The following is a 13,544-nucleotide window of genomic DNA, read 5'->3' as shown; positions in this document are numbered from 1 at the left end:
CATTAGGTAAAGAAAAAGGGAAATTAACCCTGGTAAATATTAAATAAATAGTACTTTTAGAAGTTGGTATTAAGTAGTCTTTTCTATGTTTATAGCTAGCCAGGATTCCAAGTTGCCTCCATATTTACTCCTGGATTGTACTTTTCTGCCTTTCCTTTGGACTTTTCATTCTCTTTTCTTTCTCTCTGCCTTAACCTACTTCTTTCGCCTCTGGTTGGTTTAAGTGATTATATAAATTCTTAAATCTATGCCCTGTAATATTTGTAGAACATGAAAGAGACTATTTACATACAATTTCTATTTTGAGAAAGTTGCTGTCTTGATGGGCAGAAAATACTTGGACATATAAACTTTCAGCCATGCAGCAAAATATATTGGATTGCCAACAGGTGGTGACCATTGACGATGGCGAGAGGCTAACTATATGTAATAGTGCTGTGGAAATCAGAGAAGAGCTTTTTTGGGTTAATGTGATTATCTGGCTTCTGGAAGAGACTAAGACTGATTTCATTTTAGTGTAGGAACCATGATAGATTCTTCAGGAAGAGAGTGGGCAACTGCCTCCAACGGTTCATGGGAATGAACATCAGCACAGCCCACAGTTTTGAGAGATGGCAGATAAAGAGCTGAAGTCATAGAAATGGTCATACTACTCCTGGAATTATGGAATTAGCTCAGAAGAGGAAGAGTAAAGTCATAAAAGAAGAAGTGACAGATGAAACCATGAGATTGTGTGTGTTCCCTAATTAGGGCCAAAGGAGGAAGGAGTGCCGAAAACTAGTTAACACGATGGGTGATCCCTGTGTTTTGTAGTCAAAGGTAGAACTGACATGGGAGAGAGGGAAGAAACAGTTGAAAAGCTGGAAGAAGTCAGTACATGGACTGTCACAAAAGAAAGAAGGATGCATCAAGTACTAGGGAGGACCAGAAAGTGTAAGGATTGAGAATTAACTGTCCACAAGAGCAAGAAAAATGAAATGTCTGAGGAAAACAGTGATTTTCGGATTAAAGATTTTTTCAGAATTACACATATATAGGCTAGAATGACAATGAAATTTGTTGTGGAAATACCACAGAATCAAAAGTTTAAAGTGACTTATTTATTAATATTGTCTAGAAAAATAACAAACCCAGAAACGTAGTCTTTAGAATTACAGTTAATCTTTTCTGTGCTCTGTGTTTCTGGAACTATCCTCGTAACCTGAATAAGTTATCTCTGCTCTGTTCCCTAGAACTGCTCCCACCCCCAAATCATCAGGAGTTTCTTAGGACAGAGGGTTTTAGGGATAGTTAGATAGTTCTGGCAGAAGAGGGATGAACGACATATTTGTCAGATCCTACAATTTATAAAGTCAACCTTTAAAATTTACCTCTGATAATAAAAACTAACATTTATCTACAAGTTTTTAAGCACAAGCCATTCTAAACACTTCAAATTATTAACTTAAAATCCTTACTTTACAAATGAGGGAATTTAAGGTACAATGAAATTGAAATTGGTCTTACCACCCAGCTAAATAATGGCAGAGGTGGGGTTTGATTGAGTCAGCCTGGTTCAGGAATTTAAACCTAAACCACTAGTCCATGTTGCCTCTACCCTACGTCATCAAATATCTTTCCACGAATACTGAGCTCACACTCGTGATCTCTTTTTTTAATCAACATATACATGTTCCATAGTTATTTTCTTATTGTGATAAAATATACATAACATAAATTTACCATTATAACCATTTTTAAGTGTACAGTAGCATTAAGTTCACTCATATTGTTGTGCAACCATCACCACTATCCATCTCCAGAACATTTTCATCTTCCCACAGTGCAGCTCCTTACCCATCAAACAGTAATTCCTATTCCTCCTTCTTTCCAGTGCCTGGCAACCACTATTCTATTTTCTGTCTCTTTGATGTACCTTATATAAGTGGACTCATACAATATTTGTCCTTCTGTGACTGGCTGCCTTCATTTAGTATAATGTCACAACATCTTTTAAGATTCATCCATGTTGGGCAGCCCGGGTGGCTCAGCAGTTTAGTGCCGCCTTCAGCCCAGGACCTGATCCTAGAGACCCAGGATCGAGTCCCACGTCAGGCTCCCTGCATGGAGCCTGCTTCTCCCTCTGCCTGTCTCTCTCTCTCTCTCTCTCTCTCTCTGTCTCATGAATAAATAAATAAAATCTTTAAAAGATTCATCCATGTTGTAGCATGTGTCAGAATTTCCTTTTTAAGGCTGAATGATGTTCCTCTGTGTCTGTGTGTCTGTACGCACATTTTGTTTGTTCATTTATCTGTCATTGGACAGTTGGATTACTTCCACCTTTTAATTGTTGTGAATAATGCTGCTATGAACATGGATGTGCAATATCTGTAGAGTTTCTACTTCTAGGTCTTCAAGGCATATAACAAGAAGGAGACTTGCTGCATCATGTCATAATTCAACATTTAATTTTTTTTTAAGATTTATTTCTTTATTCATGAGAGATACAGAGAAAGAGAGAGGCAGAGACACAGGAAGAGGGAGAAGCAGGCTCCCCACAGGGAGCCCAACGCAGGACCCGATCCTGGATCCCAGGATAATGCCCTGAGCCAAAGGCAGACACCAATAGCTGAGCCACCCAGGCATCCCACTACATTTAATTTTTAAGGGAAATGCCATGCCACTTTCCATAGCAGCTATGTCCTTTTACAGTTCTACCAGCAATGCACAAAGGCTCCAATTTCCCCACATCCTCATCAACACTTGTTATTTTCTTTTTATGTGTGCATGTGTGTAAGAGTGATAATAGCCATCCTAATGGGTATGAAGTGTCCATATCTATTTCAGTTGCCTAATTTCATCAGTCCTAAAACTTTGCCACTGTGAGCAAGATTTCCAACTGTTACAAATACTTGTTGCCACTAGAAACCTGATGAACCCAAAATGTCTGGCATGTCATTTAGTAGGCACTTGGTACCAAGATGACAACTGTAAATCTTTTGGGACCCGGAAGAAACATTTACCCCTTTTCTGTTTGTTTTTAAAGATTTTATTTATTTAGAGTCCCCACACATGTATGCAGAGGAGGGGGCAGAAGGGGAGAGAGGAGAGACTCTTAAGCTGACTCCATGCTGTGCAGCCCATGGGGGGACTCGATCTCATGACCTTGAGATCATGACCTGAGCTGAAACCAACAGTCAGACACTTAACCAACTGAGCTACCCAGGCACCTCAAAACATTTTCCCCTTTAAAGACCTTGTTGCTTAAAATTCCCATATCATCAGTGATTTCTTATTGTTTTAAGGGCCAAGTGCATTCATTTTATAATTTTGTAAATGAATTGAGACTATTATATCTCAAATTTCATTATTACAGTAAAGTGATTTTTTAAAATTAGATAATCATAAAATATGAAACCAGGAGAACAGAGCTTGATTTCTAGAATTGTTAGTAAAACAGATCTGCAAGTTTTACGAAGATGCCAAAGTTAAAAACCTCACCATGATGTAATAATTAAATAGTAAGAATTTTGCTTCTAGAAGAAAACATAGGTAGTAATCTCTTGTTCCCTTAGCAACATTTTTCTAGATAGGTCTCCTGAGGCAAGGGAAACAAAAGCAAAAGTAAATTATTGAGACTACACTGAAATATAAAACTTTGCACAGAGAAGGAAGTCATCAACAAAACGAAAAGTTAACCTATCAAATAGGAGAAGATATTTGTAAATAACATATCCAGTAAGGGGTTAATATCTAAAATATCTAAAAAACTTATATAACTCAACACCAAAAAAACCCAATCTGGTTAAAAAAGGAGCACATTTTCCAAAGACAGCAGATGGCCAAACAGACACATGGAAAGACACTCAGCGTCACTAGTTATTAGGTGAATGAAAATCAAAACCACAATGAGATATCACCTCAGATCTATCAGAATGGCTAGAATCAAAACTCAGGAAATAACAAGTGTTGTCACGGAATTGGAGGAAAAGGAACCCTTGTGCACTGTTAAGTGGAGTTGTAAATTAATGCAGCCACTGTGGAAAACAGTATGGAGGTTCCTGAAAAAAATTAAAAATAGAGATACTATAAAATCCAGTAGTTACACTACTACATTTTCTTTATTTACCCAAAGAAAATGAAAACACTAATTCTAAAAGATATATGGACCCCTCTATGTATTGCAGCATTATTTATAATAGCCAAGACATTGAAACTTAAGTGTTCATAGATAGATGAATGGATGAAGATGTGATACACACACACACACACACACACACACACACACTGGAATATTACTATTTGGCAATAAAAAAAGGATGAGATCTTTCCATTTGCAAAACCTTGGATGGACCTAGAAGATATGCTACATGAAATAAAGTTAGAGAAAGCCAAATACCATGTGATTTCACTTATATGTGGAATCTCAGAAACAAAGCAAATGAACAGACAAGCCAAAAAGGGGAAAAAACAGACCCATAAATACAGACAACAAGCTGGTGGTTGCCGGAAGAGAGGGGGGTGGGAGATGGGCAAAATGGGTTAAGGAGAGTAGGAGGTATATAGGCTTCTAGTTACAGAATGAAATGGCATAGGGAAGTAATAATGTCATGTGGTGACAGATGGTAATTCCAGTTGTGGGGAGATAGTATAAAGAGATTTTAAGTCACTATGTTGTGTACCTGGAAATAATGTAATATGTGTCAACTATACTTCAGTTGGAAAAAAAACTGTAAACATATCCTTAGTCATTTTTATATTATGTGGGAGAATGATAATACTTTGGATATGTTGGTTCATAAAATATATTATTTAGAAAATAGTAAGAGTTTTGCCCATAACTTTAAAAATGGATTTATCTGATGTAAAAGAGCTGTCTTCAGTTAAAAGTTTATATAATCTATTTAACTGATGCCAATTTTTTTCTAACTTACCTAATTTTACTGGATATTTTATCTGATATACCAGTGAAAAATATATTTAAAGTTAATTATATGCAAAATACTATGTTAACTGCTGTGGAGGAACATAAATAATAACAATCTTTTCTCTAAAGAAACTTTTACAGTACACCTGAAAAAGAAAGAATAAAATATTTAAATTATAATTAAAAACATGTCAAAAAGATACACCTATTTGATCATTATTAGTAAACATAACAAAAGTGCTTTAAGATTTCCCCTTAATTAGGTCAAAATTGAATAAAGTCCAAAAATAAATGTGTTCTGGAAAATAAATCGTAAATGCCAATTTTATTTCAAGTTTATTAAATTTTCACATACTAAATTTATGTGGCATAGTTAATCTTCTTACCTAATACATATAAAGACAGTTTCTAAGGAAAATTCATTTCATAACTGCCCAGTGATCGGACATTCTCTGGAATGGCAGACCTACCCTGCTGTTCTTCATTTCCAAGTTCACCAGTGTAAGACTCATGAATAATACTAGTGTTCATCCACTCACTCTGCATGTCCTGACCTCACTGGCTTCTCTTTTTTTAAGAAATTAAATATTTTTGTATTTGTCCACGATTTAGTCCTTTTTTACTTCTGTAAATTACCTATCATTATTAAAAGATAACTTAAAATAACCTTATTTGCATCATAATTTTCTCATTTTTTGATGAGGAAAAAAATTCTCTTGTGCTGTTCTCTTTTTTGTAGGTTAAAATAGATTGCTAAAATAATTTTTCTTTTATGTTTCTGTAGCCAGTTGTATCAGTTCTATTAACTTCCTGCTGTTTATAACTTAGCAAGGGGCATATTAAAAAACTCCATAATAAAATTTTTTTGATCATGTATTTTCCTTTTCTGGTGTTCTGTGTTCTGTCCTTTATCTTTTTCAATGCTTTCAGTGCTTCCTCATTCATTAAACCTGAAGTTAGGATTTTTAACCCAAAAAGATACTTTGATCCGGCTAGAGTAACCACTTTTAATTTTGTGTGATCCTGAAGGTTGAATCTGTATGAGGAGGCTGCATGTCTCCAGCCATGTTGCTACTTGACTTTACTGTGTAGTTAAACATTGTCATTCATTAATAAGCTGATGCCTCATTTGTGCTACTAATTTTTTAAATTTCTCTCCTGACATGTTCAAATGTATTCTTTAGCTTACAAAGGATTGTTGTGTTTTACCATCATCTAGGGTTATCTTGAGTGCTTTTCCAAGCCTAATTTTGGTAGCATTTTTCTTTTTCTTTCTTTTTTTTTTTTTAAACTAGGGGATTGCTTTTTTTTTTTTATTTATGATAGTCACAGAGAGAGAGGCAGAGACATAGGCAGAGGGAGAAGCAGGCTCCATGCACCGAGAGCCCGATGTGGGATTCGATCCCGGGTCTCCAGGATCGTGCCCTGGGCCAAAGGCAGGCGCTAAACCGCTGCGCCACCCAGGGATCCCAGCATTTTTCTATTATAGAATTGCTTCCAAGTACTTTTTGACAAGCATTTTAGATCAGTCTTCCTTAGGCTCTTCTAAAGATACATAAACAGCTACTAACTTTGCCCAAGTTTTACTTTGCTTCCTTTCCTATTTCTTTCTTTCTTTTTACTTCTTTCAGTTGTTTTTCTTAAATGATTTACTGTCTGAATTCCTGAAATATAATAGGTTCTTCGTAAATAATAGTTGAATTAAATGACAGTACTTATTAGAAGGACTTAGTATAATTCTTTTATTCGATGACCTTCTTCGTACATTGTTTTTGTTCCATGGTTACTAAAAACATAACTTGATTTATGGAGAAGGAATTAATAAAGAATGAGCCCCTTTTAATTTTAGCTTTCCCCTTAGGGCTTGAGACATGGTGCATTTAATCATCAGACTTCTCTCTATCTCCAGCTTTTCCCTGGCCTGAGTGTTATTCTGCATATGAACCTATGTTCAGTTTTCTATTAAAATACTACACTTGTTACTTTAGGCTCTTCTCTTACCTTCCTAAGTACTCTGCTAATCTCATTTGATTTTTTTAAAAAATCCTTGTCATCAACCTGGTGGTTGTTCTGTATCATAAGTGACTGTTCGTACAACAGCCACGTCTGTGTTTATATAACCATGGCCACTCTACAAATGTACAATTTTAGAAGCCATCATTTAATTTAGGGCTTAAGACATTCTGTTGGCTGAAGAGATTGCTGGTATGGTAGAGGTGGTGCAGTTACCTATAGCTGAAGAAAACAAACTTGAATTTGAAAGTGTATTCATTGAGATTAGTACTTCTCTTTACTGAATACCAAAGGTTAAGTGTTCCTGTACAAAGTCATGGCCACGTAAACTGTGCAGCATAATAATTGTGTGGCAGTCTTGTGATAATAGTGCTATCATCCTATTAAGATATATCATTATGAATTAGAACAGGTATCCTTTTTCATTAGAATTTCATCTGATGCCAGTGTGACATTTGACTAATCTTATTTGTTTATGATGTATTTTCTGTCACTGATATGACCATTCATTATACATGAAAGAACAGAAATATTGAAGAAGATGAAATTTGAATCTTGTCTAAACCAGGATTTTTATTTTGTTTTTCATTAGTTATCTTTTTGACAGGTATTGAAGTACTTTAATGTTACAGTGCTTTTCACTTAAGTGTAATGTATTGCTTAGAATCCTCATATTCCTAGGCTTAGTATTGCTTAGAACCCTCATATTCCTAGGCTTAGTATTCCTAGCATTTGTGTATCTTAATGAGGCTGAAGTGTTGGTTGTCTATAGGAAAATAAGCTGTTGGCATTTGAACCAGCAGTTATTTTAAGGGCCTAGTAGTGTGTACTAAGTATTCTAGACTGTGGGCTGTAGGGAAGGAAGAAAGATGGATTTAACAGTATCCCTTTGTTTGAGGAGCTCATAGCCTGGCTCCTATTTTTTTTATGGACTGGTCTAATAAATTAATTAAAAAGACAGTCTAAGTGCTAGAGGAGAACTAAGTATGAAATGCTGTGGAGACATGGAAGAGGTTGCACTTTTCTTCCTGCATAGTCTTAGAAGGCTACCTGAAGGGGAGATATCTTTTGCACTAAATCCTGGTTGTGCATTTGGCAATATCTTGTATAATTAGGAAACACTTTACACTATATTCTAATGAAAATAAAATTCATTTAAGATGTTAAATATTCCCTCTTTATTGTTAAAACCATGCTTGAAATACAGTGACGTAAGAAGGGGAGGAAGGGAAGCTTTACTTTGTATTTTCCATGGTTGTTAGAAAACATTATTTTTCCTCAAGAAGACAGTTGAGGATATATATTGCTAGTCCCTTTGAATTTCAATTCTTAACTATACAATCTGTAGCATTCAGTGGAAATGTCTAGTTAAGAAACTACCTTAATGCTTACTTGAAGGTTTGCTACTTAATTCTTTAAAAAATTATTAAAAAATCCTTTAAGTGTAATTTACAACCTTAAATTAGATATGCATATTCATCTATAGAATTTACTTTAAAAGACCATCCTATTCTATATCTTTAAAAAATTATTACCTGCATGAAACAATGGTAGAAATATGTGAATGTTGTGTGTGTGTGTGTGTGTATATACACACACACACACACACTTCTTGTACATCTTACATACAAGGTCAAGATTTTTATTGCTTGTTCTCTTCTGTAATCATTTTTCCTTCATTATAGCTTGATATCAAATACCTTGAGCATTTTTCTTTCTAAAACTGACTCTTGCAAATTTTAACTACAAAAGCAATAACCATAAATGAAACTTGCATATATTATTCAAGCAAGTTCCCATGAAAATAAGGAACTTAAATAAATACGTGAACCACAACTACAAACTTCTGACACACTTTATTGTTGGAAGTCCTACTATGCCTTTTTTTTTTTTTAAGAACATATAGCAATACAGATTTATTTGCAGTCTGGGGTTTCTCTTAAAATATATATATTTGTGTATCATTTGTGATATACTACTATTTTGCTAAATATGTAATTTTATACTGTTAGGATCTACAACTAGAATATGGACAAGGACACCAAGGTAGTTACTTTTTGGGTGCAAACAAGTAAGTAAAGTTCTTTTTAAATTAAGTTTAAGTTCAAGAATAATTAAGTTACTTTATATTTTAATATATTTATTATATTATGTATTTATACTTACTGTATATTTTATTATATATAATAAATATATTTAATATATGTATGTTTTAATATTTGCAGAAGTAAATTATATTAGTCTGGTAGATATGTTTTCTAATATGCTTTTAACTTTTCTTCACTGCTACTTTGCTAATCATTTAGTTAGTAATTGTCATAATGGGGACAGTTACCTTAAGGTTTTTATATCAAGCTACTTTGTAGATCTTACTTGTTAGAGGAAATGAAGTACATTCCGACTGAAGACAATATATGTTTCAGGATTTTATTTTATTTTATTTTATTTTATTGTTAAAGTTGACCTGTTTATTCCTTATAAAACTTGCTTTGGTACATGTTCCAGGTGTGTTGGCTCTGAAAATAGCTGGAAGTATTCATACTGTGTAGAAATCTTTATCCTGACTTTATAGCCATTGAGATCTTTTCAAAAAGCAGATAATAGTTAAAATGTGTCTAGTGTCTTAAGAATTATCAGTTCATGTAAGAAGTAAATCCAACAATTACTAAGGCCTCTTCTATGCCAGTGACTGTGTGGGTGATGCAGCACTGTGGTGAAAAGGCAGCTTACAAGGTATAATAGTGTTAAGTTGCTCATACTCCTGAGTCACCAAGGTCGGGGGACAGGACTCTGCCCTTCCCAGTAGGTTCTCATTTCCTGAGTTCATGGATAGATTATCATTATAAAATCTAATTTGTAAGGAAATACTATTTAAATTGCCAAAATCTCCCAGCAATATAGATGTTGTTGTGATAATCAGAACAACTCGAAATTTCAACATAGGATTTCACTTAAAAACTAGAGAAATATACGTCCATCCATCCATACTTTAAGTTAAGCAATTGAGAAATGGTGACTAAAGATGAGTAGCTCAAATTTAAAAATAATGCAATATCATGTCTCTCTCCTTTTTTGTTGACGAAGTGTTTAAATACACTATCTTTTCTCAACACAAAGGAAAGATTTTGAATGACAACCTAGAGAAAGGAAGGCATCAGTTTTGATTTAAACTGAACTTGAAAAAAAAAAATAAATAAATAAACTGAACTTGAGTTAAATACAATGAAGTTTTAAAAATTACCTGATTTAGGTTTCCTAAAATAGAAAATAAGCATAAAATTTCCTTAATAGAAAAATGAAATTTTATCTAAATAGGAACTATGTGCTATTTATAATCTGTCCTGATTCATTGATGGACAGTAAAGAAAATTTGTCTTATAGTGGTTAGTAAATAAAAATTCTGAAGTGTTTTTATGTTATTTTTTCTAAATTTAAGGTCACTGGTTTTACGGACCTTGTTGGCAAATTTTGGTATATTTTAAGAGACAGTGGATAATTTGGAGAAATTTCATTTATACTTCTTTAGTTCATCTTAAATTTTTAAATTATATACTTGCAGAAATGCAAAAAAAAAAAAATATGGCCCATCACTAAATGTTTTTCCAGATTCCTTAGTTCCCATTGTCTAATTGAATTGTTAGACATTTTCATAGTATATAGTTACTTTGGCTAGGTAAAATGTTAATAATTTGCCCAACCTTCGTTTTTTGATTAATTGGATCCCTGCTTAAGGAACTGTATTCTATATAACGAATCACTGGCAAGGTAGGTTGGCCAAAAGTTTGACCTTTGGCTGTGTTTCGTGTAAAGGTATATACATACATGTGACATGAGCATGGATGTAGCACTTCTCTTACTGTACTGATATGTCTGCTTTATTCTTGTGACTAGGCAGTGTTTTAAAACTCACAGGATTTCCTGCTTTCTCCATAGGTGATCAGGCAGACAGATTTCCATTTATGGGTTTCTACCTATTCCAGACCAAACAGGAACTAAGATAGTTTGTGGGTTTTTTGTTTTTCTTAGTAGATTGATAGTATTTTAACTTACTGGGTTTTGTTTTCTCTTAAATACTTATTGGGATCAACTTTTCTGATCATTTAAAACCAACAAAATACCATTTTTAAAACAAAACTTATTTTTAACTTTGTTTTTAATGTAAAGCAAAAATTCTAAAGATAAATTCTATTCTACAGTCTTAGATAATGAAGAGTAAACTGAATTACACAGTTCCTGGCACAATTGAATATATAGTCGTAATAAATGCCAGGCCTGGAGTCTAAACAGTCTCTTCCTGTAAGCTATGTGACTTTGAGGAACTTACTTCCATTTTCTCTAGTAAAATGGGGATTATAATAGTCCCTGCCTTGTAGGGTGCTAAGGGTAAAATGTAGTAATCATTGCAAAGCATTTAGGACAATTAGGGTTTAGTAAATGCTTATTAATTGCCCTTATCTGTAGTATTTATTCAGTAAGTAATTGTTGATTGTGAATGTGATATGAATATGAGTGAATAGAACTGTTCTTTGGTTTTAAAGAAATAGGAAGGTTTTTATTGTTTTGTCTTTAAATATAATCAGGACAATACTTAAAAGATTATTTTGAGCCAGTTAGGCAATTTCAGATTTTAGTAACCAGCAGCGTGAATTTCTTACCTAATTTGAATATGCTAAATATTTTGGCTGTGGTTTTTTACTTCCCTGTATCAGTTTCTTCACTTTATTGATTAAATCTATATTGCAATATTGTTCCATTTTTAACCTTGCATCCAGATTTTGTAGTTTAGATTGACTTAGTAATTCAGTATCTGTGGGCATCATTTTTGTTTTATTTTGTTCATTACTTTCTAAAATTTTCATAACAGAACAATCCACATCAACTAGTGAATAGTGATACTGTTCATTGTAGAACACCCAATCTTGTTGGTTAAATCAGTGTCATATTTTTCTCTAGGGCACTCAAAATACAATATTTACTATAAATGAACCTCTTAGCAAATGTAGCGATATTTCATTTTCTCTTTTAAAAAGCCTGAGAAGCAAATCATATATCCTACTTTTCTCTAAAATTTCATGAATTCTATAAACAAAATATCTATAACATATAGGAGATTTACAAGTAAATAAATTAAAATTTTACATGAGTCCCTAGCCATAGGCTAGCTGCTTTTCTGTGTTCTTATTCAGCCTTTCTCTCTTATTTTTGGAGAACCTAACAATCCCTGGAAGATTCTTTTTTTTTTCTTTTAAAGTGGACTGCTGTGTAAATCCAATTAAATATGGTAATTGAAAAGAAACTACATTTTTAATTTCCCTCTTAATTATTTTCAAATTTGATTATTTGGGAGATGCCCCCCAAAAAACTATTGTTATAACAATAATGAATTAATGTTCATTATTGAACATTGTTCAATGTAATGAAAAAGTGTTTTTCATAGCTTTTAAAATGATATAAAAACCCACACTACACTTCAGAGGGTACTGTGTTTAACTTAGTAAAATAGTTTAAAGAAGCACCTCTTCAATTTTTGGTCTCAAGATCGCTTTACAGTCTTAAAAATTGTTGAGGACTCCGGTGAGCTTTTGTTTATATAGGTTATAACTGTCAATATTTATTGTTTTGGAAATTTACACTGAGACCTTTTTAAAATATTGACTTATTTAAAATAGTAATATACTCATTACATGTTATCATAAATAACATTTTTATGTTTGTATTTTAAAAAGTTCCTCATCATTAAGGACCAATTTAAGTGGTACCTCTTTATGATACCTTCCTTGTTACACTGCTTGATTCCTCTCATGAGACTTAGAAGCAGCAAATAATTGTGATTATTTATATATGTAAGTGTAATTCAACAGACATTTTGATGGGGCCCACTAATAACATTTTTAATGAAAAACAGCTATTTTTCTGAAACAAAATAATAGTAAGAAAAGTGGCAAATCTCTTTAATATCTGGTTTAATAGAAGGCAGCTGGATTCTTATGTCTGCTACTAATCTGTTGTGTTATCATACATTTTGTAATCTCTGGAAAACTCCAGAGTTTCATTCTCGATAAAAGAATAAGAGTGCAAAAGGTAAATGCTTTCCGCATCATATGTATCATGAAAATAGTTTTGTTCTTGCAGACCCCCTACAGGAGACTCAGAAATCCCTAGACCACATTTTGAGAATTGCTAGTTTAAGGAAATATTGCTTAGTCAATCATAATAAAGAAAATACTAATTGAGTACTTAAATATATTCTAAATTACTATTTTGAGCATTTTACCCATATTCAGTGTATCTTTAGATAAACACTTTGATGTAGATACTGTTATAATTCCTGTTTTATAGATATGGAAACTGAAGAATTGGGAAATCAGAGTAACTTCTTGAAGTCCACACAGCTTACAGAGGCAGAGGCAGGACTCAGATTCATAACCTGGCATCATCATTTTTGCTTTCCTGCTTCAAGTCAGAAGCTCCTGCCTTCCTAGAGCTAGCCCTTGAGGGGCTTTGTGAATAGGATGATAGATTTGATTGACATACCTCAATTTTATTTATCTGCAAAGTAGGATTTGCAGTTAATTTATTATTTTCCCATGTCATTTACACTTGAGCTAGAGCTTTGTCATTTTTT

At 33.4% G+C, this 13,544-nt stretch overlaps 1 protein-coding gene across 7 annotated transcripts in view; it reads left to right on the top strand.

Annotated features, from left to right (window-relative positions):
• Positions 1 to 13,544, top strand: part of MAP4K3 (mitogen-activated protein kinase kinase kinase kinase 3) — a 187,988-nt gene that overhangs the window by 134,612 nt on the left and 39,832 nt on the right. For 5 of the 7 annotated variants that reach the window (XR_007403089.1, XM_049095778.1, XM_049095777.1 and 2 more), the window contains 2 exons: positions 8,932 to 8,990; positions 10,652 to 10,684. Coding sequence is in view for 6 of the 7 variants with exons in the window: in XM_049095778.1 (XP_048951735.1) it covers positions 8,932 to 8,990; positions 10,652 to 10,684 (92 nt within the window). In the remaining variant the exon portion in view is untranslated. The remainder of the gene's footprint in view (positions 1 to 8,931; positions 8,991 to 10,651; positions 10,685 to 13,544) is intronic. The other 2 variants (XM_025454095.3, XM_025454091.3) reach the window with 1 other exon arrangement.

Source organism: Canis lupus, chromosome 17 (assembly GCF_003254725.2).
Source record: "Canis lupus dingo isolate Sandy chromosome 17, ASM325472v2, whole genome shotgun sequence".
Taxonomy (NCBI): Eukaryota; Metazoa; Chordata; class Mammalia; order Carnivora; family Canidae; genus Canis; species Canis lupus.
Note: the sequence above shows the minus strand (reverse complement) of the source record. Positions and strands in the feature narration are given on the sequence as shown.